Source organism: Alternaria ventricosa, assembly GCF_023758065.1.
Source record: "Alternaria ventricosa strain BMP 2768 chromosome Unknown scaffold_4, whole genome shotgun sequence".
Lineage (NCBI taxonomy): Eukaryota > Fungi > Ascomycota > Dothideomycetes > Pleosporales > Pleosporaceae > Alternaria > Alternaria ventricosa.
Window position 1 is genome coordinate 887543 of NW_026055684.1, and position 22485 is coordinate 910027.

General features: G+C 52.4%; 9 protein-coding genes across 9 annotated transcripts; 6 read left to right on the forward strand and 3 right to left on the reverse strand.

Annotated features, from left to right (window-relative positions):
- Nucleotides 1-1450: 1450 nt before the first annotated feature.
- Nucleotides 1451-2869, reverse strand: J4E93_002970 (uncharacterized protein; the record flags this gene model as incomplete). The annotated part of the gene is made up of 2 exons (XM_049340910.1): nt 1451-2476; nt 2528-2869. The coding sequence occupies 2 exons, from the start codon at nt 2867-2869 to the stop codon at nt 1451-1453; spliced, it is 1368 nt and encodes a 455-aa protein (XP_049201792.1).
- Nucleotides 2870-3238: 369 nt separating this feature from the next.
- On the forward strand, nt 3239-4300 carry J4E93_002971 (uncharacterized protein; the record flags this gene model as incomplete). Its single annotated transcript, XM_049340911.1, has 3 exons — nt 3239-3274; nt 3326-4119; nt 4165-4300. 3 exons carry the CDS (start codon nt 3239-3241, stop codon nt 4298-4300), a joined length of 966 nt encoding a protein of 321 aa, XP_049201793.1.
- A 2221-nt stretch (nt 4301-6521) lies between these two features.
- Nucleotides 6522-10517, forward strand: J4E93_002972 (uncharacterized protein; the record flags this gene model as incomplete). The annotated part of the gene is made up of 7 exons (XM_049340912.1): nt 6522-6972; nt 7031-7643; nt 8563-9091; nt 9142-9503; nt 9552-9645; nt 10067-10118; nt 10171-10517. The coding sequence occupies 7 exons, from the start codon at nt 6522-6524 to the stop codon at nt 10515-10517; spliced, it is 2448 nt and encodes an 815-aa protein (XP_049201794.1).
- Nucleotides 10518-11948: 1431 nt separating this feature from the next.
- J4E93_002973 (uncharacterized protein) lies at nt 11949-13324 on the forward strand (the record flags this gene model as incomplete). The annotated part of the gene is made up of 3 exons (XM_049340913.1): nt 11949-11964; nt 12015-12106; nt 12158-13324. 3 exons carry the CDS (start codon nt 11949-11951, stop codon nt 13322-13324), a joined length of 1275 nt encoding a protein of 424 aa, XP_049201795.1.
- An 818-nt stretch (nt 13325-14142) lies between these two features.
- On the forward strand, nt 14143-15458 carry J4E93_002974 (uncharacterized protein; the record flags this gene model as incomplete). Its single annotated transcript, XM_049340914.1, has 3 exons — nt 14143-14185; nt 14243-14608; nt 14665-15458. The coding sequence occupies 3 exons, from the start codon at nt 14143-14145 to the stop codon at nt 15456-15458; spliced, it is 1203 nt and encodes a 400-aa protein (XP_049201796.1).
- Nucleotides 15459-15612: 154 nt separating this feature from the next.
- J4E93_002975 (uncharacterized protein) lies at nt 15613-17125 on the reverse strand (the record flags this gene model as incomplete). The annotated part of the gene is made up of 2 exons (XM_049340915.1): nt 15613-16728; nt 16778-17125. The coding sequence occupies 2 exons, from the start codon at nt 17123-17125 to the stop codon at nt 15613-15615; spliced, it is 1464 nt and encodes a 487-aa protein (XP_049201797.1).
- Nucleotides 17126-18032: 907 nt separating this feature from the next.
- Nucleotides 18033-18932, forward strand: J4E93_002976 (uncharacterized protein; the record flags this gene model as incomplete). Its single annotated transcript, XM_049340916.1, has 1 exon — nt 18033-18932. The coding sequence occupies one exon, from the start codon at nt 18033-18035 to the stop codon at nt 18930-18932; it is 900 nt and encodes a 299-aa protein (XP_049201798.1).
- Nucleotides 18933-18977: 45 nt separating this feature from the next.
- Nucleotides 18978-19921, reverse strand: J4E93_002977 (uncharacterized protein; the record flags this gene model as incomplete). The annotated part of the gene is made up of 3 exons (XM_049340917.1): nt 18978-19404; nt 19455-19803; nt 19855-19921. 3 exons carry the CDS (start codon nt 19919-19921, stop codon nt 18978-18980), a joined length of 843 nt encoding a protein of 280 aa, XP_049201799.1.
- Nucleotides 19922-20274: 353 nt separating this feature from the next.
- Nucleotides 20275-22080, forward strand: J4E93_002978 (uncharacterized protein; the record flags this gene model as incomplete). Its single annotated transcript, XM_049340918.1, has 4 exons — nt 20275-20590; nt 20637-21396; nt 21444-21681; nt 21739-22080. The coding sequence occupies 4 exons, from the start codon at nt 20275-20277 to the stop codon at nt 22078-22080; spliced, it is 1656 nt and encodes a 551-aa protein (XP_049201800.1).
- Nucleotides 22081-22485: the final 405 nt, after the last annotated feature.

A 22485-nucleotide genomic window follows, 5' to 3' on the forward strand; every position in this document is an offset into this window, starting at 1 on the left:
TCAACTGTCCAAGAGCCAACACTTGCGAGTCCTAAGGTGCGAGAACGATCGACTGGAATGCTTGGTTCTGGATGGGCAGCTACAGGGAACTAAGACTTTCCTGACGCGGGTTCCATTCATTGCAAAGTATAAGAATCTAGACCAGCACCCTTTTCAGCGGACGCAGTTTCCCATCCGTGTAGCCGTAGACTATACACCGTCAAGCACGCCACGAGACACATCACAATCGGGGTTTAAGCTGCCCTCCATACCTGGTCGTGTGCCACCCGCGGGTTCATTCAAGAAACCGACCCTTCCCGCCGTCAAAGTGAAGCCTCCCACAAATAAGAATCCCGGCTTCAAACTCCCTGGACTCCCGGCCTCAAAGTCAAACCCTTCCGTCACAACTGAACCTACACCAGTCGCGAAGCAGAGCCGGTACCTACCACTACCACCGACAGACTGTTGGGACGACTTTCTCGAAAGTAGCACGCAGATCTCGCGAGAGCTAGCTTCAGAAGCAGCCCCGACGGTAGAAGACCCAGTCAGACCCCCAGCGATCGTATCGCCTCCGACTATTGATACGCTTCCCCCCATTTCGACCCAAGACTTCGACTTTTCTCTAGATGATCTCGATGAAGAGCCGGATGCAAAGGAAACGATATTTGAATCTGCTCCTACTATACAGCATGATCTGCCCGGCATAGTTTCTGTACCGCTCCAGGGATACTCAAATATTACTCGACCCTCACCACAGCCGACGTCTTTGCCTCTTCCTCCGCAATTGGCCACCCCGTTGATGCCTCACATGCGGATGAATAGCCTCCCTACACCCATCGAGTACTCACCGCGTCCTTCTGCGACTGCGAACTCAAGCAGGCCATTATCATCGTCCAAGAAGGTAGCGGGTAAATGTGTCAAACCAGGTCCCTTTGCATCGGGACTCGATGCTGAACTTGCTAAGCTCAGAGCCTCTCAGCTGCCGATGTCCATGTCTGGCCCCAGTGTAAAGAGGAAAGCTTCGCCGATACCTTTGAAGACCCCGGCGCCACCAGTAAAGAGGCAATGCGTACCTATCGCTCACGCGAAAACCTCTCCAGTGGGCTCGGGACCAAGCGTGTCTTTTGACGACTTCTTCATGTCGACGCAGGATGCAGCTTCTTTCTTCGATGATGACGATAATATGAGCTTTGGATCGCCCCCCATTGCAGTATGATTGACGGATTGGCTTATAGATACATGAGAGACGTTGGTTATGGAGTTTGGGTCTTGGATATGATACCCGTTTTGGTTTCTTTTGCTAGATGAATACGTAGATACGCGATTAATGAACCTCCATGTGCTCAGCGATGGCATTCCTCCAGGTTTTCACGAAACATAATACTTGAAGGACACAATTGCACACCGTGGGACAGGCATGGATGTGGACATTATTGCTTTCCTTCGCACGCAGAATAAGCACATGCAGCTACTATAGAATGCCCCAAAACTCTTCTGGCTCCAACCCCCATTTCTTACACAGCTCCCTATACCTCTCTGTATACCCCTCGGCTCTCTTCCTAAACCCTTGCGCAGTCTTCATCTGATCTCTCCCAACTTGATGTCGATGAGCTGAATCCGGACCGTCAGCCACCCTCACGAAACGAGCATACGTCCACAGCTCCGGCAACGGCGTATGTTGCGTCAGACCTTGGCCACCATATATCTGCATAGCCTCATCGATGACTTTGAGAAGCGCATTCGGAACCATGATCTTGCTCTGCGCGATAGCGTATTTACCTGCCTTGTTGCCTTGAAGATCCATTGTATCTGCCGCATTGAGCACAACAAGTCGCATAGCATCGATCGTCATGCGCATATCTGCTATGCGTTCGATATTGCTGTCGAACTCGCCGATGAACTTGCCCCGTGGCTTCTTGCGCGGCTCCATGCAGCGGACGAGCGCGAGTTCGAAAGCACGCTCTGCTTGGCCGATCAAGCGCATGCAGTGGTGTATACGACCTGGCCCCAATCGTCCCTGTGCTATCTCGAACGCGCGGCCAGGACCGAGGATGATGTTCTCGCGCGGCACACGCACGTTCTCGTAGATGTATTCGCCATGTCCCTCCGGCGCCCAATCATAGCCCATGATGGTCAGGTTCCTGACTTGCTTCAGCCCGGGACTGTTCGCCGGTACCACCAGCGTTGTGTGTCTATTCCAGGCGTTCGCGTTCGTGGGATCTGAACAGCCCATCAGGATGAAGAGCTGCATTTCTGGGTTGTACTGGCAGTTGCCGTATAGCTTGCGTCCGTTTATAATGACTTCCTTGTCGGTGATTTCCATCTTTATGCCGACTTGGGTTGCGTCCGATGAGGCGACGTCGGGCTCGGTCATGCTGTATGCGGACGACATGTCGCCGTTCATGAGGGGGTGGAGCCATTTCTTCTTCTGCTCCGGTGTGCAGTACTTGGCGAGGAGTTCGATATTTCCGGTCTCGGGGGCATGGCAGTTCATCGTCTGGAGAGGTGTTAGAAAATGTTCAGGGTGGGTGGATCTGGAGAAGTTTACCTGCGCTGCCCAGTACACTCTCCCCATAATCTCAGCGCAGCATGAGTACTCCAGGTTGGTGAGGCCTGGACTCTCCACAAAATGGTTCGGTAGGAAGAGATTCCATAATCCTTGCGCTTTTGCCTTCTTTCGAAGGTCATGAATAATGGCTGGTGTCTCCCATCGCGTTTTGCTCTCCTTGAGTTGGGCTTTGTAGATGCGCTCGGCCGGTATGCACTCGGTCTCGACCCAATCGTATACCTGCTGGATCTTCTCAATTGCGATCGGACGAAGTTTCGCTTTCACCCACGGCGGTATACGCGAGAAGGCTGGGCTGCTGTTGATGTCGATGTTCGAGACCATCTTGGAGATTCCTAGGTCGTGAGTAATGCTATGGAGGTAAGTGAAGACGATCAAACTTCAAGATCAAACGTCTACGCGTGCATATAGCAGACATGACTCGCTGCACGGTCGATGCCGACGCGTCGCGATATGTGGCCCAGCCGAGGCGATGTTGTTTTGGCGGGGGAGCCGGAAGTCTTTAAGCGTGGGGAGCACAGGCGACGAATGGGGAGCTTGGACCCCTGACGTCTTTACGTGTCGACGTGAGTCGAGATGAACAGCCAGTTGACACGACATGACGCCAACCTTTGTTGGGGCGTCGGGCTTTATACAGCATCGCTTCCGATATGGGAGGGGTTGTTCATTGTTTACACATCAATCTAGGGCAACATGGCTAACGAGGAATTCGCGAAACCATGGCTTGAGGTATGTCAAGTGGAAGGATGTGCATCAGGCTGTTCTAATAAGTTTGCGCAGTTCGAAGAAGAGTTCGGCGAGCGCATGCTCCTGAAGCCGCCGATTTCAAGTATGACCGAGCAGTTCACGCGATACGGTGGCCTCATGGCTTCGAAATATACCTTCCCTGCGCCCGACCCTTCCGTCAAGACCGAGGACACAGTCACCGACGACGGGACCAAAGTGCGCATATACACACCCGATGGTTATACCGGTGGCAAGCCAGTGTGCATGTACTATCATGGTGGTGGTTGGGCTATGGGCGATGTCAACGGCGACGACCCATTTAGCAGAGCAATCTCGAAAGCCGGTGGCATAGTGGTTGTATCTGTTGAATATGGGCTCGCCCCGGACAACAAACATCCTGGGCTGATGAATGAGTGCTACAAGGCCTTTTTGTGGGCATTGGCCAATTCAAAGCGACTCAACACCGCTTATGGCAGGTACCTCACTGCGGGAGTCTCCGCGGGAGGTCAACTGGCTTTTGCAACTGCGCTGAGAGGCCAGCACGAGAGAACAGGCGAGCTTGTTGGTGTTGTCGCCATTATTCCTGCGACTGTCCATCCAGATGGTGTTCCTGAGATACTCCGGGAGGGCTATACATCAATGGAGGAGCATGATCAGCACACCATCAATACCGCGGGGGCAATGCGAGCCTTTTGGGACGCGTTCGGTGCTCCGCCGACTGATGTATATGGATCACCACTACTTCATCCTGGGGTCAAGAACCTGAAGAAGGTGTACATGGTCGTTGCGGGGCAAGATACACTAAAAGATGACGGCGTGCTTATGAAGTATATGCTCGATGATGCGGAGTAGGTTTTCTGTTTCGTTGCAGGTTGTTACTAACGTGGCCGTAGGGTACCTACCAAACTCGACTACTACGATGACTATCCACATTTCTTCTTCGCCTGGCCCTCGCCCAAACTCGATGAGCCGAGGAAGCAGTTCTATGAAGATCTTGCTGAGGGTGTGAAATACGTGTTGTCGGAGTAGCCGTAGCTTGACCATGCACATTTGGCCAACCCATATGCGTCGTCTTGTGGTATAGAAACAGCACCCACAACTCATCTGGGTGGATGCAGTTGCACCTGAGGTACATCGTGACGAGGCGGAACAGGTCACTACCAAATGTTGATCATTAACCTAGAGTAATCTTAGTCTCTTCTCGCTTGTTGCTTTCCCAGTGTTGACTAAACATGCGCCCACACCCAGCTCTGTGTGCAATGTTGTCGTCAGCTCTTTGAATCCACAGCACGTTGTAAAACTCGTACTCCGGGCTTTCCTCGTAACTATCTGCTGAGACATCGAGAACCTCGTCATGTCCCTCGGTCGCATCGATCCGGTAATCGTGTTCATCTATCGGATTCAACTCATCTGAACTATCAATCCACCAGTCGTTGGAGTCGTACGTGGCGTGAAACGGTCGATGATATCGATACATGCTTCTTTGAAACACCTTCTCCTCGAACCAGCTAACTATCTTTTTCCTGGTGATATTACACTGCGAAATAGCGATGAGCTCTATTGCCTGGCCTCTCTTGTACGCTATTTCTCCTGTTGAACGCAGTAGACCCGAGAACCTCGACATTTGGTCCCTGAGAACGACGATTTTAGGCATGCTAGTAAGAGGTTTCTTAGTCAAAAATTGGTTGGCATAACAGTTTAGGAAACCTGAGCGAAATCTTCGGTATGGCTGGCGGAAAATTCCTAGTGTGGCTGCTGGAAAGAACCGTGCGACGGCTACACGAGCTGACATATGATTCAGTGGTATCGACTTCGCTGATACGTTACTTCGGGGCCGTTTGCGTGACACGATCATGGGTCGTTCATCCGATACGACCATTCATCTGTCAAGCATTGCTGGGTCTTGTGCAGGAGTCGAATGTTTCCACTCAACAATATTGTGCAATCTTCCAAATCCTCCAAGCTTCTCGAGACCCAAGGCAGGGCCAAAGCTTCGGGGATCAACAAAGCACTGCTAACCACATCAGGCCAAAGATAGAAGAGTGGATCTTCGAGGCGATAAGTGAAGCGACACATGCAGTGGCTGCCAGAGAAGTGCATAATCTCGTATTGTTGTGGCAAACCGAACAAATACCCGTCTGGAAATGCCGGGGAAAGACGGCTTAAGATACACGTGCATGTGGATAATCTGTCTTCTTGGTGAGAAAGGTCCCGATCGTTTGAAGGGCTCATCAAGTCCGCATAACGACGGAACCCCGTCGAAGTTGATGCAGGAATCTTTGAAAGGATAGTCGGCATAAGTGGGGCCAGAGCGGCAGATCCGGGGCTCTTCTGTGCTTCATGAACATCCAAGTCCCAGACAACCTTGGAACGCACTCATACTGTCAGAAGACCTATTCATCGAGGAAGAGAACGACGCGTGTGCTCAGTATATGCTCTTGGTATGTCCAGGCTCCCTTTGTCCATCTCGACTGGGATAATGTTTAGTAGTTACTCGCAATACACAAAGTCTTGACTTCTTCCTCGCTGCGATGGGCGTGGCGCCAGACTGGCACAAGTGGAGTTGTGAAACTTGACTGCATCCAACAAGTAAAGTGCATCTAGATTGTCGAATGTGGCATGAGGCACGGCAGCCCTCGAGGGTCCCGGTGAGAGCTAATACATTTCGGGCTAGTCGGGTAAACGTGCACGAAGTCTTATCTAAGACAAGCTCAGGGGTTCAATCTCTACCGCGTATCCCTTCGTATGTGGAGGATCGCTTAAGCATTGACACGCACGCTAGCATTTCCAAGGTTTTCTTGGTTCCTGCTTGATCCCATGAGCTATAAGCTAGCCTCAATGCAGACCTCGACAGCAACGTCTCAGGTGTCCCGTTGACCCATTTCGCAAAAATGGCAGAGTTTGACAGTACCTAGGTATCCATGAAGGGGACGTCCGGCTCCTTGGCCATGCTCGAAAACCTCATGGTCAGCATCAATCTCGACAATACGATGTTTGTCCGCGCTCCTGCTAGCGCACGACCCAAGGTAGATAGCTCACCCAAAAAGGGATCCAACTCGTATCCCTTTTCCACCCGTTCGAGCCGACTCGACGCCCAGTTCGGCAGAAATGCAAGATGAACGCTCATATTAAACTGTTCCCCCGGAGCCAAGAGGACTTTCCTTCTCCTCACAGGTCTTTCAACCTCGCAATCTAACCCTTACACTCGTTTCAAAAAATCATTTAATATCACACTCTTTAATCTTTAATAATGTCTTCGATCATCCGCACCGTCTTCGCGCTCAGCGCTGCCGCCGCCGTCGCCGTCGCTCAAGACCCAAACTCCCCACCCCCCAAGCTCGACGCCCCCTGCGCCGATGCCGTTATCTTCATGGCCCGCGGTAACACTGCGCCGTACCATGACTACCGTACATTCCCCTTCGCCGACGCTACGTGCGCCAAGCTAAGGGCTGAGGGCAAGACCTGCGACTACATTGAGGTCGTGTTCCCGTACGGCGGCGACTACTGCAAACAAATTGGCGAGGGAGTCCGCAACGGTCTTGACCAGATCACTGCTTTCAACAAGAAGTGCCCGTGCACGCACCTCATCCTCAATGGCTTCTCTCAGGGTGCCTGGATCATGGGAGATGTCCTTGCTGGACCTGGTGGATGCTCGCAGATCACCACTGGTCTCGACCCTGCCGCGGCTCCTGGTAACGCTAGTAAGTATCCTTGACATAACACACTCGAACATTGGACTGTGCTAATGTGGTAATTTAGTCGCTGCTGCTCTCCTCTGGGGCGATGTCAAGCACGAGGCTAACATGCCATACAACGTTCTCGACGGCTCTGATCTACAGAAGAATGGTCGCGACGCCACCTCTCTTGCGCGCCTGAACCGCTTCGCACCCGTCCTGCGCTCTTACTGCTCTAAGGGAGACCCGATCTGCGCTAACGGCGACGACGTCGAGAAGCACCTGAGCTACTTTGAGAAGTACACCGAAGACGCCTCGAACTGGGCCGTTGGAAAGCTCAATGCCGCCGCTCCTCTGTGTGCCGCTCCCACACCTACGCCCAGCGCTTCTTCTTCTGCCGTCGCCTCGTCCGTTCGCGTTGCCGCTGTTGCATCCTCGAGCGCTGCTGCTTCTTCGAACGCTGTTGCATCTTCGAGCGCTGCTGTTGCCTCTGGCGCTGCTGCCTCCTCCGGCGTTGCTGCCTCCTCCGGTGTTGCTGCTTCCTCTGGTGCTGCTGCTCCCTCTGGCGCTGCTGCTTACTCTGGCGCTGCTGGTTACCCTGGCGTTGCTGCTTCCTCCAGTGTCGCCGCTCTTCCCGCTCAGCCTACATCTCCAGTTTACGTTGCTCCCTTCACTGCTCCCATGTCATACAAGGCTATGTGCGTTCCCCGCATCACGATCAAGTATCACTACGTTTAAGAGTAAGAAGGAAGGAAGATGTAGCGGAGTAGACGTAGTGTCAGCAGTAAATAGGTGTAGATCGATGAAGGCACTATGAAAAAGAACGACCGTCGTATGCGACGTCTGCCCGAACTTTTGGTTTTCGTGCGTGATGAGTGTTTTCCGTCTGCTCTGTCAGTGCGCTGTGAACTCTTGTAGAGCACGATGGTCTAATCTATGAACGTCTAGCCTGGGACGTAGTGTTCGATCACCCATCTGGTTTTGAAGTTCTCATGAGCTCTTGCTGGGGTCATAAAACGTAGGATTGCCAGAACTTGTACATACGACCATAGGACACTTTTGCCACCCACCATCCCGCACCTCGAATCACAACCCGTACACGTAGTGTAACATCTTTTTTTGCCTCTGTATTGTAACTCGCCGTGGACGCACGGCGTAGAATGCAAGACGAAGTCGCGCGAAGTTAGTCGAGCTAGACGTCTGGACCCCGCTTCTTCCTTCCCCGCGCGCCACGCACCCAGCATCCTCCAAGCTTCACCTCTAGCCAAACGTTCTCAGCCAGCGCGCCATGTCGGCCACCTTTTTCCGTATGAACGGCTTAGCTAGGCCAAGTCAGCAACGGTGCTCTCATGGTGTCGGGATGACTCGCAGCACAATCCCTGCAGTCTTTCCTGTTTTGTCGCGCCTCACAACCGGTTGCATACATAGGTAGAGAGAACGGGAAGCGCAGACTAGGTATTTATACTCTTCTTTGGATCCAACATAGTCCTCAAGCTATACCAGAAGCCACGCAAGAGACATCAGGACAATTCCAATCATGAAAGCCGGCCAGTGGGATCCGTAAGCACATAACACCTAGGTAATCCTCACTGAGTATGAGACTGACGAGACATCCAGCAAGCAGCAAAAGGTCGTCGTAAATGACGTGCCGAAACCCACCGAAGCACCAAATCAGTTCCTAGTCAAGATACAGTCAGCGTCATTATGTCATTCAGACCTGCTCATGGCCATGAGGCCCGATTACAACGTTACCTTAGGCCACGAAGGAGTCGGCTACATTGAGTCCATCGGATCAGAAGCCAGTGACAAAGGCTTCAAAGTCGGCGATGCTATCGGGTTCAACTACTTCATCGGCGCGTGTTTCGAATGCGAAGGGTGCATGATCCACAACATGCGATGCGAGACGGGTAACCAGAAACTACAAGGTTTTGTGTCGGATGGGTACTTCGCCGAGTACGCGGTCGTTGATTGGCAAAACGCAGTCAAGCTACCCGAAAACCTCGATATGAGTAAAACTGCGCCGCTGTTTTGTGCGGGTATCACAGCATTCCACTCAGTGGACAGCTGTGAGCTGAAGGCGGGCGATTGGCTGGCGGTCATCGGGTGCGGTGGTCTTGGACAGTACGCGATACAATACGCAAAAGCCGTGAGTATATGGAGGAAGCCGCGCTACGCATGGAAACTGACAGGATGCAGATGGGTATCAAGACCATCGGTCTCGACATAAACGACAACCAACTCGATGTGGCGAAGAAGGTCGGCGCAGAAGCTGTCTTCAACTCCATGAAGAACAAGGATTATCTCGAAGAGATCAAGAAGCTCACCGGAGGCAAAGGATGCCACGCAGCGGCGGTCTACAGCGCATCAAATGCAGCATACGCCGGCGCACCGGATGTCCTGAGAACGGGTGGACTACTCATGGTCATTGGAATCGCACCGAAGGGACTCGACTTCATCAACACTTTCGATTTGACAACGGGACGATACCGCATCAAGGCCGACAGCACGGGTATTCCGCAGCGAATGAAGAAGGCCGTGGACTTCACCGGCAAGCACAGGTATGTTGCTTCCTTTAATGTACCGATAGAGTTTCTGACATTCCGCAGTATACAACCAGAAGTCGAGTTCCGCAAAATTGATGACTTGCCTCAGATGGTGGCGGACATGGAGGCTGGCAAAGCTGAGAAGAGGCAGGTTGTTGTATTCTAGACACTTTATCTATTTAGTACAGCATGAACTCTGCGATATCAACCAAGCGTGAGAACAAGTATCTTCACCACTGTGCCTACATACCGTGAGGTGCACGTACCACTGACGAACGATCATTGGTACAACATGACATTAGGCAGCCTTCTTCGATAGTGCCACTGGTAGTACCGCCTCACACTAGACCCCGCACGCTGAACTTGGCTTGCTCGTCTTTCCTCCGTCGGTTATGCACGGTCACTGTTAGTGGCTGTACTTGTGGAATACACAGGTACTTTACGTCCTAGGAGACGACAACCCCAGAGCCTTCATCTTTATTACACGATCACCAACTACGCGCTAACATGGCCTGCAAGACTATCGATGTAATCTGCCCGCTCTTGCTTTCCATTGTATACGACTAACACGTCAACAGCATGATTTCGCAAACCCCGAGTTTGAGTGGGACGTACAAGAGAACTACCAGCGTCCGTCTATCCTCGCTACTACATGATACTATGTGCTGACGCTTTCTGCCAGCCTGTATAAAGCTCTCCTTCTTCTTTCGCAAACACCCCGACGTGACCGATGAAATCTTCAAGAAGCATTACAACCACATCCACTCCGACCTCACCGTCGCATGCAAGAAGTTCCACGCAGTCAAGATACAACGCTACGTCCAGCACTACCAATCACCAGACCTCAAAGCCAAATTGCAGAGCTTGGGCATGGATCTACTAGACTACGATGCTTGCAGTCAAATCTGGGTGAAGAAGTGGGAAGACTGGGAGGCTTTTGCCGGGAGTGACGAGTACCGGGCTGCGCTCATGCCGGATGCGGAGAAGTTCATGGATCTGGAGAAGGGCATCCAGGTCATGGCTGGGTGAGTCTATCTCTCTTCAATTTCTTTGGCGGGTAATGTCGGCGAGGGTGGTGGTTAGTGTGGACTGATTTGCTGATGAAAAGAGTCTAGGCATGATATGATTTGCTTTGGAAAAGCGATTCCTGATTGCGATGCTACGGATGGGATTACGCGTAGAGTGGATGCATAGTCTGAGCGCTGTCTGGACATAGTCCGAGATGCAGGGTACTAGTCGTTGTAGTGGATTGGAGCGAAAGACTACCATATCTGTTTACCTACACATGATCTCTCTGCGACTGGATAATATTCACACTGAATTATCCCACCATGTCTCTTCCATGCCTTGATGAAGATGCACGGTTTGCCGACTGAGAAACTGTTCAGCACAAACAAACCAGCCCAACCCTTGGCCAATTCCAGGACTTCAACCTCGTGGTGTCACATGTCGGTCTTGTCTAGCTCATGTTCTACAATGCATACTGTATTTCGCATGTGCTATGATAGCCATTGCAGTGGTCTCGACGTGAACGCACGGATGTCGGAAATAAGCTTTCACGCGTAGCTCAGTACCGACGGAAACGTTGTTCCAGGTGAAGACGATCCTCGCCCCTTTATCGCCCAATACCACTTCCAGCCAAGCGCCATGATGTGGCGTACTTCTTCTCCGCAGTCAATTTCGGATACCCACATCCACATCCACTACCCCGGATTTCCAGAATGTGCAATGGAATGCTGAAAAATGAAGGGGAAATCCAACCAATAGAATAGCCTGCTGGCATAATTAGTTGTGCTTCTGTGTATCCGAGATGCGGGGCTGGGGGAAAGTTTAGGTATCGCACCAGTGGCTTGATGAGGTGTGACTTGTGCCTGTCTACAAAATCCAGCGAAGGATATATGCAAGCCATAAGTGGGCTCTTTGCGACGATCCCTCACCCCAGTTACACAAAGTCGCACCTGCATCAGGCGACTTTCCTTTCACCAGACTATCATGGTAGGAACAGCCATCCACGAGAGCGGGCTGCGCCGGCCGTCGGACGAGAAGAGAGACATTGAGCAAATCGAGACCGTTGCAGCGACACCACCACAGACATTCGTGACTTCAGACGCAACCACCATAACGCCAAAGACATGGCTCGTCATCTTCATCCTGTCTTCGACCTTTGGTCTTTCCTTTTGGCCTGTACCCACCACCTCAGCGATGATGTCTCGGCTTGCCATTCAATTCGGTGCTCCGACAGCGAGCGCGTGGTTCATACCCGCTTACACAACAGCGAACGCGATTGGCTTCCTTCTTGCGGGCGCAAACTCTGATCTTTTTGGAAGGAGGTGGTTCTTGTTGTTTGGTAATGCGTGTTGTTGCGTCGGTTTCATCGTGACAGCGACAGCGAAAGGAGCAGACCACTTCACAGCTGGACTGGCTATCACCGGATTTGGGGCTGGGTTTGCGCAGATGGCTATGTGCAGCATTCCTGGTAAGTGAGCTGCGTCGTGTTCTACATGCTAGTGGGTCTGACTGTTACAGAACTTCTACCGAACAAGTTCCGGCACATTGGTATCTGTCTCTCGGACGGTTTCGTCTTCCTCATCGTTATAATTGGTCCTATTGTTGGAAGAGTGAGTGTAGTCCTTCGACCTGCTGGGAAAATAGCTGACATTCGTTCACAGTACGCCATCGACGTCAATGCGTGGCAGTGGGTATACTGGGCTGGTCTGATCGCTCAAGCCATATCCTTCATATCTCTTTTCTTGCTCTACAAGCCACCGAAGCACCCCAAGGGCGTTCCATGGTCCGAGGCAGTCCGAGGCCTCGACTATGTGGGCACTGCACTCATTGTGCCAGGCATCTGCCTTGCGCTTGTTGGTATCATCAACACCACATACAAGCCAAGCTCAGACGTAACCGTCATTGCACCCATGGTAGTCGGGTTCGTCCTGATCGCTGCATTTGGAGTCTGGGAGACGCTCTCGAACACACGCTTCAAACTCTGCCCGCCACACTTATTCCGGAGCCACAAAGGAAGAGAATTCACGGCGCCGTTCATCGTAGCGTTCATCGTCACCATGTTCTACTACTCGGTCAACATCATCTGGCCGACAATGGTCAATGTCTTCTACCTGGGCCCGAACGTCTCGCGGAGTACCGAACTGCTGCTTACACTGCCGCCGAATGTAGGCCTTGTCTTCGGATCACTATGCCTGATGGCTTTCGGCAACGTTATCGGACACTGGAAATGGACATTGATCGGTACCTGGACTGGCATGGTGTTCTTTGGCGCTTTAATGGGCCTTGTCACTCCGTTCAACCAGAATTTGATGATCGTGTTTTGCTGCATCAACGCCTCTTTCTTCGGATGGGCACAGTACGAGTCCATCGCGTTCACACAACTTGGCGTGCCACAACAAGATCTCGGTTTCTCGGGTGGCTTGGCGGGTATGGCTCGTTACGCAGGAGGATCGCTGGCTCAGGCCATCTATACCACTATCCTCACCAACACCCAGACCACTCGCGCTGCTGCGACGGTTCCCGCTGCTGCTGTGAAGGCGGGTATGTCGTTGGAGAACGCGCAAGCTTTACTTGCAGCTTTGCCCCTAGGCGCAGCCGCCATCGCCGAAGTGCCAGGTACAAGTCCAGAGGCACTAGGCGCGGCTTCTTTGGCGTTCCAATGGAGCTATGCGCACGCGCTAAAGATCGTGGCACTCAGTAGTCTGAGTTTTGGTATCGTAGGATTGCTCTGCATCTTCTATTGCGAGGATTTGACACCAAAGATGACGGACAAGGTGGAGGTCTTCCTCGAGAACGACGTGTACGCGGACAAGAACGAGTTCCACTGAGTACCTAGAATAGAATTCTGTAGCTTAATTAATAATCTGGCTGTCCTCACACCGTCTTTTGAATAGCGTTGGACATATCAATAATGCGGTGGTGCTGTGTTGGCTGCGCAAGAGTGTTAGGGGAAGCTAACCTTCTCGCCCGGCGCGTCACGACGTCATGGAGACCCTGAGAAAATGTCTCGGCACGTCTTCTCATCTTTCCTTCCTCCACCACGACATTGTCCTGTGAGCTCCTCATCAGACGTCGACGCGCCACGCACATGTCGCATACACTCAACGGGCCCCTCGATCTGGGATTTCGCATATTATGAATCGGCGACGCGTCCAAAAGAGGTTGGGATGACTCGAAAACGGCTATATTCTCGGGCGCTCCTCGCGGCAACCCCACAGCTCATGGGTACCGGATGGCCCGCCGAGGCGACCGGGCCTCCTTCTGAATTCCTCGTGATGCGACGCGGGATCTTCAGAAGAGCGCTGATGATCTGTAGAGTGTAGAGCGGCTGTTTGAAGTTATGCGCGCGGTAGGTAGCTTACGCACCGGTGTCCGTACTACTGACGTTTAGTACACCCCATGGGCAGTATGGGAAAACTCCCGTAGGAGAGAATCCATCTAGACTTCATGTCTCCACTATCGCAATCCCAATCGCAACCCCACCTTCCATACTGGTCGCCCATGCAAAGAGACAACATGTGGTCTCTACAAGGGCTAGTTTTTGACACACGCCGTGCCGGCGCCTTATCGCTTCGCCCTGCTTATAAGCTTCATTATCCTTGAGGCCTCACTCTTTTCAAAGCTCGCCCTTAGCACGTCTTGAAGAATGTCAAAGTCAGCTGTCGTGTTCGGCGCATCCGGTGTGACCGGTCAGTAAACCCCCCAAAAGACTATAGATGAGCTTCACACCGACAATGATCATGCAGGATGGTCCTTCGTCAACGAGATCCTTTCTGATTATCCCAAGAAGAACATATGGAAGCGGGTTCATGGACTCAACAACCGCCCCCTCGCTCCGAACCAAACGCAATGGCCAGAGGACCCGCGCCTAAACCTGGTCTCTGGCATTGACCTACTCGCGCATAGCCAAGAGAGTCTCAACAAGGAGCTGGTAGAGAAGATACCTGACATCAGAGAGGTGACGCACGTATACTACTTTGCGTACAAGGCGGGCATGGACGTACAAAAGGAGTTGGACGAGGCTGTGGAAATGTTTTCCAAGGCCGTGACAGCTATGGATCAGCTGTGCCCGAACTTGGAATACGTTGTGTTGCAAATCGGCTCGAAGATCTGTAAGTCCTATCCATTCTTTCGAAGGCGTTGGACACCCAAGACTGACATACATTAGACGGCTGCCACCTCCTCGCTGCGCTTCCCTGGTTCGATGAAGTGGCTCCCCCAGGCACCACCGGGCCCAAACTTCCTCCACCGCCGCTCAAAGAATCCTACCCCCGTATACCCAGCCCGTACGCCGAGATGCTATTCTACCACGCGCAGAACGACTGGATCTCCAATTACGCCAAAGACAAGAAATGGAGCTGGATCGAGACTCGTCCCGACCTCATAATCGGCTATGTGCCCAACCAGAACTTCTACTCGCTGGGTACATCCTTGGGCATCTATCTGAGTCTCTACAAGGAGATCCATGGCGAGGGTGCTGAATGCCCATTCCCTGGCAACCAAGGAGTCTGGAAAGCGCTGAGTAACGACAGCAGCAGCGACATGATTGCGCGCCAAACCATACACCTCACGCTCTCCCCCAACACCAAGAAGGGAGAGGCCTACAACGTCGCCGACTCCAAGACACCTTCAAACTGGGAGCAAAAATGGCCTATTCTGTGTTCCTACTTTGGCCTCAAAGCCACTGGGCCTGGTGCCGCTCCCATTGATGTGCGTAAGTTCATCAACGATAACATGGAGACATGGCTGGCAATGGAGAAGAAGTATGGGCTGCAACATGGCCATGTGGACGGTGGTCGTGGACTTCAGATTGCTGAGTCCATGCTCATGACCAAGTTTGACTTTGATCGTCAATTCGATATGACAAAGATGTATTCAACAGGGTTCACAGAGGAGAGGGGTACGAAGGAGACATGGGGAACTGTTTTTGACAGGATGAGGAAGGCCAAGATCATCCCATAGATATGGGACATGACATGACATGCCATCAATAGCGATGGCGTGTGGATACGTAGGATTCTTGAATGCATTACTATATCCAGCGCTCTGATGATGAGAAAGCAAGGAAAGATCTCAAGTACCTATTGAAGGACCATCCGTACAGTCAACCATCGGCTTAGTAGTTCATGTTTATCATAATCGTCTTCGGTTCCGTGAACGCCCTCAGCGCGTGGACGCCGCACTCCCTGCCCAACCCACTCTCTTTGCTTCCACCAAACGGTGTCATGGTGAACATCAAGCTCACACAGTTGACACCGACCATACCCGAGTCAAAGTCACTTGCGACGCGCAACGCCTTGTTGATATCCTGGGTAAACACACCAGCCATGAGACCAAAGTTTGTGTTGTTCGCCAACTGCATGATCTCTTCCTCCGTCTTGAAGGACTTGACGACGGAGACAGGGCCGAATATCTCTTCGCAGTGGATCTCAGACGTGGGATCGACGTCTGTGAAGACGGTAGGCTCGAGGTAGTAGCCTGACGTGCCGATGCGCTTGCCGCCAACTGCGAGGGTGCCTCCGCCTTGTTGGCCGCGCTCGATGAAGCCTTGTACGCGCTTGAACTGGGCTTCGTCGACCAGGGGCCCGATGTTTGTTGATGTCTCGTCTGGGTCGCCAATCTCCTTTGTCTTGTCCTTCATCGCTTGCTTGTACTTCTCGATGAAGGCTTCGTAAATGCCCTCTTGTACATAGACGCGGCTGGCGGCGAAGCAGACTTGGCCTGTGTTGGCAGTGATGGCATTGGCGGTCCAGGTAACCGCGTTGTCGAGGTTGCAGTCGTCGAATACGACGGCGGGTGACTTTCCTCCTAGCTCCAGAGTGACACGCTTGAGGTTAGACTTTGCAGCCATCTCTTGGATCTTCTTGCCTGTGGCGATGGATCCTGTGAAGCTGACCTTGCGGATGCGCATGTGGCTTGCGATCAAAGCACCTGTGCTTCCATCTCCAGAGAGGATCTGGAAGACACCAGGTGGGAAACCGGCTTCTTTGATGAGCGTACCGAGAGCCAGCGAAGAGAAGGGTGTCTTTTCTGAGGGCTTGAGTATGAAGCAGTTTCCTGTGGCGAGTGCCGGGGCTGCCTTGAGGCCAATGGTGCCAATAGGACCGTTCCAAGGTACAATGCCTGCGGTGACACCGAGAGGCTCGTTACGAACGATCTTGAGGAAGCCGTCTTCCTGGGGCCAAGACTCGCCGCCGAACTTGTCGATGAAGCCGGCGTTGTATCTGAAAACCTGATCTATCGTTAGTAGCCACTCTTGAGTTGTTGATAACTGTACACACCTCAGCGCAAAGACCGATCTCGAAAGCACCAAAGGCTGCTGGCGCACCGAGCGAGATTCTTGATAACTGTGCGATGCCCTCTGCGTTCTGCTCGATGAGATCTGCGAACTTATTCAGGATACCTCGGCGCTGATTCGCGCTCATCTTCTTCCATGCTGGGAACGCCTTGTCCGCCGCATCAACTGCAGCGTCGACATCCTGTTCACCTGCTAAGGGCACATCGTCTGCGAGCAGCTCGCCGTTCTTGGGGTTGTGTAGAGTGAGCTTCTTTGGCGATTTCGAGTCAACATACTCGTTGTTGATGAAGATTTGCTTTGGCAGGTTCTTGGCAGAGTATTGTAGTGTCATGATGGGCGAAGTTTGAGGAAGAATTTTGCAAGAAAGCACGAAGGATAGGGCCCAAGAAGGGTATGTTAAACTTGTACTCGAGAGATGGCGCACGCGTATGGAGCGCTGGCTAAGTAATCGAACCTCTTAACTAATGTGGTAAGTCTTGACCCCGGAGGTATGCAGCCTGGTGGCGGTTGCTGTCGGTTGCGCGAACGCATTGCAGCCATAGGTAACACTGCATGAGGAGAAGTTAGCTTGGCGACGACGTGGTGTCGCAAGACCGTGTGTCCGGATGATGGCGATGGTGCTCGCGGTTTGTTTTCCGTGCCTTCGGCGCGTGCACGCGTCGAGTCAGCGTCTCCACTTTCCCCGCATCGCCCCGCGTCATGCTGTGTGACGGCCATGGCGAAGCTGCGTACGACAGCTTTGATTCATGTCTATCACACGCAAAGGTTGAACGAGAGTCATGTCAGATGCTGTAGAGCTAGAGTTCGCGACGACGCCTATGAGTGTGATCCATGTTGCAGGTGCGATCGGCTTTTGAAGTAAAAGTGGAAATGGTCACCGCTGAAGCAAACCGTAACGTGAGGAAGCATGACGGATATGCTTGGAGATATGTCAAGGGATTGCCAATTCATTCATCACTACAAGCTGTCAACTCGGAAGATGCTTTCCTAGTGAATGCGGAGAAGGAACACACGGGACGTGTCTGCGTTTTCTAAAGGCGGCTGCTTGAGCTACTCACCCAGATAGACAGTACCGCACCAATAGTCTATATCACACAACATTGCAATTAACATATCAACTCCTATTGCTATTTTAGTTCGACCTGCTTCCAAACTCCTGATTGTCCCAGATTTCAGACTCTCCTCTCACAAACGCAATACTTCCAAAGTGGGTTTTGACCACGAACGCTTCTCCCAAGATGTCGAAGAAGGTCGCTTTGATCACCGGCGGAGCATCAGGCATGGGCCTAGCTGTTGCAACATCTCTCTCGAATCGGACTCACGAAGACTGGGAACTCCATCTTCTCGACATGAATGCTGAAGCCGGCAAACAAGCAGCTAGCAAGCTGAAAAATGCCCAGTTTCACCAGACAAATGTCACTGATTACTCTTCACTTGTCTCCGCATTCGAAGCCAGCTACAACCCATCTCAAAGGCTAGATTTTGTATACGCGAACGCCGGTATTGTGGAGCGCGACAACTTCTATGCGAAACATGACCTAGATGGTCCACCTCCTCCACCACCAAATCAGCTCAGCGTGGACATCAACTTGAAAGCGGTGATCGACACATCATACCTGGCTTTACATTACTTCCGCAAGGCCATGGCAAAGCACAGAAACTTGGATCCCGTGTTGGTCATGACGGCTTCTTGTGGCGGACTATACCCATCAGAGTTCTGTCCAATCTACAGTGGAGGAAAAGCTGCCGTTATACAGTTCAATCGCGCCATCACTGTCGCATACCACCACGAGGGGATACGCACATTTACTACGTGTCCAGGAACCGTCAACACTGGTCTCCTAAGCCAGGAAGAGTGGAAGTCATTCCCCCTGGAGTACTTCACGCCCATGGACACGGTGGTCGATACGGTGGTAAAACTGGTAGACGGAGGCGATATTGTGGACGCGAAAGGTGTGAAGAAGACTGCGGACGAGCATTGGGGGTTGACAGTGGAGGTGAACGGCAACAACTTCTACTTCAATGCAGGACCGGAGTTTTGCGATGATAACATGCGAGCGATGATGGCGCATACTAGCATGGCGAAGCAGTTAAGTAGATTCGAAGGAGGCAAGAAAGACGGTACGAACGGTGCTTGAAAAGTACGTAGATACACGGCAGATGTCGAATGCAATCCAATATCTTCACAACTTGGAATGGCGTCCTGATGCAAGTCTCATACCGCCATCTACAGCAATGTCTTCCCCATTGATGTACGCTCCTGCTGGGCTACACAGGAATACCATGACACCTGCAATGTCCTCCGGCTCGCCCAATCGCTTTCGCGGATTGTTGTCCTCGAGCTCTTGCTGCCCGCCCAGCATCTCGATCAGCCCGTTTGCGAGTTTCGAGGGGAAGAAACCAGGTGCGACGGTGTTGGTTGTGATATTCCTGGGCCCAAGCTCGACAGCGAGTTGCCGTGACAGGTGGTGGGCTGCCGCTTTGGAGATGCTGTACATGATGGTGCCGTGCTCGCCTACGTGGGGAACGGTCGTGCCGGCTGTGGAAGAGACGATGATGACGCGGGAGGGCGATTGACGGGTACCGGCGCGTTCGAGCAGAGGTGCGAAGCTGTTGGCGTTAGGAGCAGCTCATATATCGTTCCTAGCGGATGCACTTACAGTCGCGCCAGGTTGAAGACACCGCGAACGTTAAGGTCGAGTACTTTCTTACTCGACCAGTCTGGTGTCGGGTCGAACGGCCCTCCCCATGTGGCTCCCGCGTTGCACACGAGGATGTCCAGCTTGTCGTCGGTCTCCTGCACCTTCTTGACTAATCTCTCGATATCCTCTGTGTCCGCGACATTGGCAGCGACGCCGACTGCTGTACCGGACACAGGTAGCTTGTTGAGCTTCTCGACTGCTTGGTCGATGCCTTGCTCGCCTTCGTTCTTGCGCGCAGAGATGAAGACTTTCTTTGCACCAGCGAGAAGAAACGCGGTCGCAGTATGAAGGCCGAGACCTCTTGAGCCTAGGGGAAAGGATTAGACGCGTTCATGTTGGCTATTGTGGTATTGCTTACCTCCAGTGACGAGCGCGACCTTGCCGTCGAGGCTGAACATGCGGTTGAAGTCTTTCAATTCAGACATGATGGTCAATCCCCGATGTCAAGAAAGAGACAGTACGATAGCAGGCGAGAAACAGTCTCGCGATGCGCCATGTTGATGAGCTGTATGGGGTACATACGCGCCTGGGGAGCTCGGTGTGTGGAGTTCGATATCCTCGGGAGGAGCGGACGCGTCTGTGCACCCCCGCGGATACCTCGTCTACCGGCTGCAGCATCAACGCCTCCATGATTAATCCTCACTATAAGCCATTCTCTCATCATGAATGCATCCGACTTCTTCGCTGTGTGGCTTGAGAGCGATTATCGTCGTGTCACTTTCCCCATCTACCCTGATTGAGCCTGACATACTCGTCCACTTCCACCATCACCTGCACCATGCCGTTCGCGTCGCCATTCCCTGTACTTGACATTCCGAAATGCAACCTGCTCGATTATCTGTTTCCTCAAGGAGCAGCGCCTTCAGACACGCCAATCTGGATCGATTCCAAAGATACTGACCAGCACCTGACACCACGATCGTTGCTGCAATGGTCGAAACGACTGGCCTTGGGTCTGGATCGCATGGGGAGTAAACCATGCGAGGTGGTCATGATCTTCACACCAAACCACATCTTCGTCCCCGTAGCCTACCTTGGAATTGTGGGGTCGAAGCGGATCTTTAGCGGCGCGAACCCAGCATACACCGTCTCTGGTAAGTATCATGCAAGAACAGCAGGGATTATACTGACAGCTTCCAGAGATGATACACCAAGTTGCGAATACTGAGGCAAAGTTCATTCTCGCGCACCCAACTCTCATCAAAGCAGCCGTCGCAGCAGCGAAAGGTGCCGGCCTTCCAGAAGGCCGCGTCTTCCTCTTCTCAGACGAGCCTTGCCCACCGGTCGAAGGCTGCAAAGACTGGAGGGACATGCTACCGTCCCCGGCTGAGAGCAAGACATACAATTTCCCGAAGCTTTCAGAACAGGAAGCAACCACCACAACAGCGACGGTAAACTACTCCTCCGGCACCACCGGGCTACCCAAGGGCGTCGAAGTAAGCCACTACAATCTGATTGCGAACCTCGAACAAACCATCTACATAAGATATCTCAACAAGCCATGGAACGCGGATACTCGGCCTCAGGAAACATGGATCGGGTTCCTACCCCTATATCACGCTTACGGGCAGCTCTACACCATAGCCATGGCGCAGAAGCTGCAGATACCTTGCTATATCATGAAGAAGTTTGAGTATGAGGAGTTCCTACGGGTAATTCAAACCCACAAAGTCACACATCTGCAAGTTGCACCGCCAATTATGGTCATGCTCAGCAAAAGACCGGAGACGGCGAAGTATGACCTTAGTAGTGTGACTGATATCCTGTGCGGTGCCGCACCACTATCGAAGGAACTCCAGAATGAGATCAGCAAAAAGGTACAATGCGAGATCGTCCAGGGCTGGGGTATGACGGAGGTTACTTGCGGAGCAATACACGTGCCAGGAGGTACTGTAGATGAGTAAGTACGTCCTCGCTATCTCGCCGCTCGCTTCTAATCAACCACAGCTCCGGTAGTGTAGGTCAGCTGGATCCCAACTGCGAATGCATGCTTCTCGACGATGATGGCAACGAAGTCCCCGAAGGACAGCCAGGCGAGCTCCACGTCCGTGGTCCCAACATATGTCTTGGCTACTGGCGCAATCCAGACGCGACCAAGGAATCCATCTCACCAGATGGATGGCTCAAGTCTGGAGACGTTGCTATCGTGAAGGGCGGATGGTTTTGGATAGTTGATCGAAAGAAGGCGAGTCACTTTTGCCTTTCGACACTCACGATTGGAGCCAGTGCTAACACTACCCAGGAGCTGATAAAGGTCAACGCCTTACAAGTGGCCCCCGCAGAACTTGAAGCCGTGCTCCTCGAATTCGACCCAATCGCCGATGCGGCTGCCGTTGGTATCACGCTTGATGGCCAGGAATGGCCGCGGGCATACGTTACGCTTAAGGACGAACACAAGGGGAAGACAACCGCAGAAGACATTCACAGGCACATGAAGATCAAGGTCGCAAAACACAAGCAGCTTGTAGGAGGCATTGTGTTCGTGGATGAGGTGCCGAAGTTGCAGTCTGGGAAGATCATGAGGAAGGTCGTCAAAGAATGGGCAAAGAAAGACGCTGAGAAGATGGGCAAGTCTAGGCTCTAGACAGCGCTGTACTATAGTTATCATCTGCACGCAATATCAGCGACAGCATATTCTTGATCATTTTGTATCCGAACATGACGCATCTGGCACTCATTCACTTTCAAAGTACCTGCAATGGGATTAACACCAGAGGAGCGTGAACACGACAACACCCGACGCCTGATCATGAGATCACGCGTGTACACTACATTTTGCATGAATCAATGTTCTTTACTAAACTCAGCTTTCATGACATGTCGCTCCTGCCGACTACCCCCGCCTTCCCCACACAACCCAAAGTAGGCAAGCGTGATTTTGTCAGTTTTGAGTTCATACTGGATCGCACCTGAAGGACCCCGCGTAAGTACATCCGCAACCCCTCAGCAGATGCACACCCTTGACACCCATCATGCCGCCATAAGCATC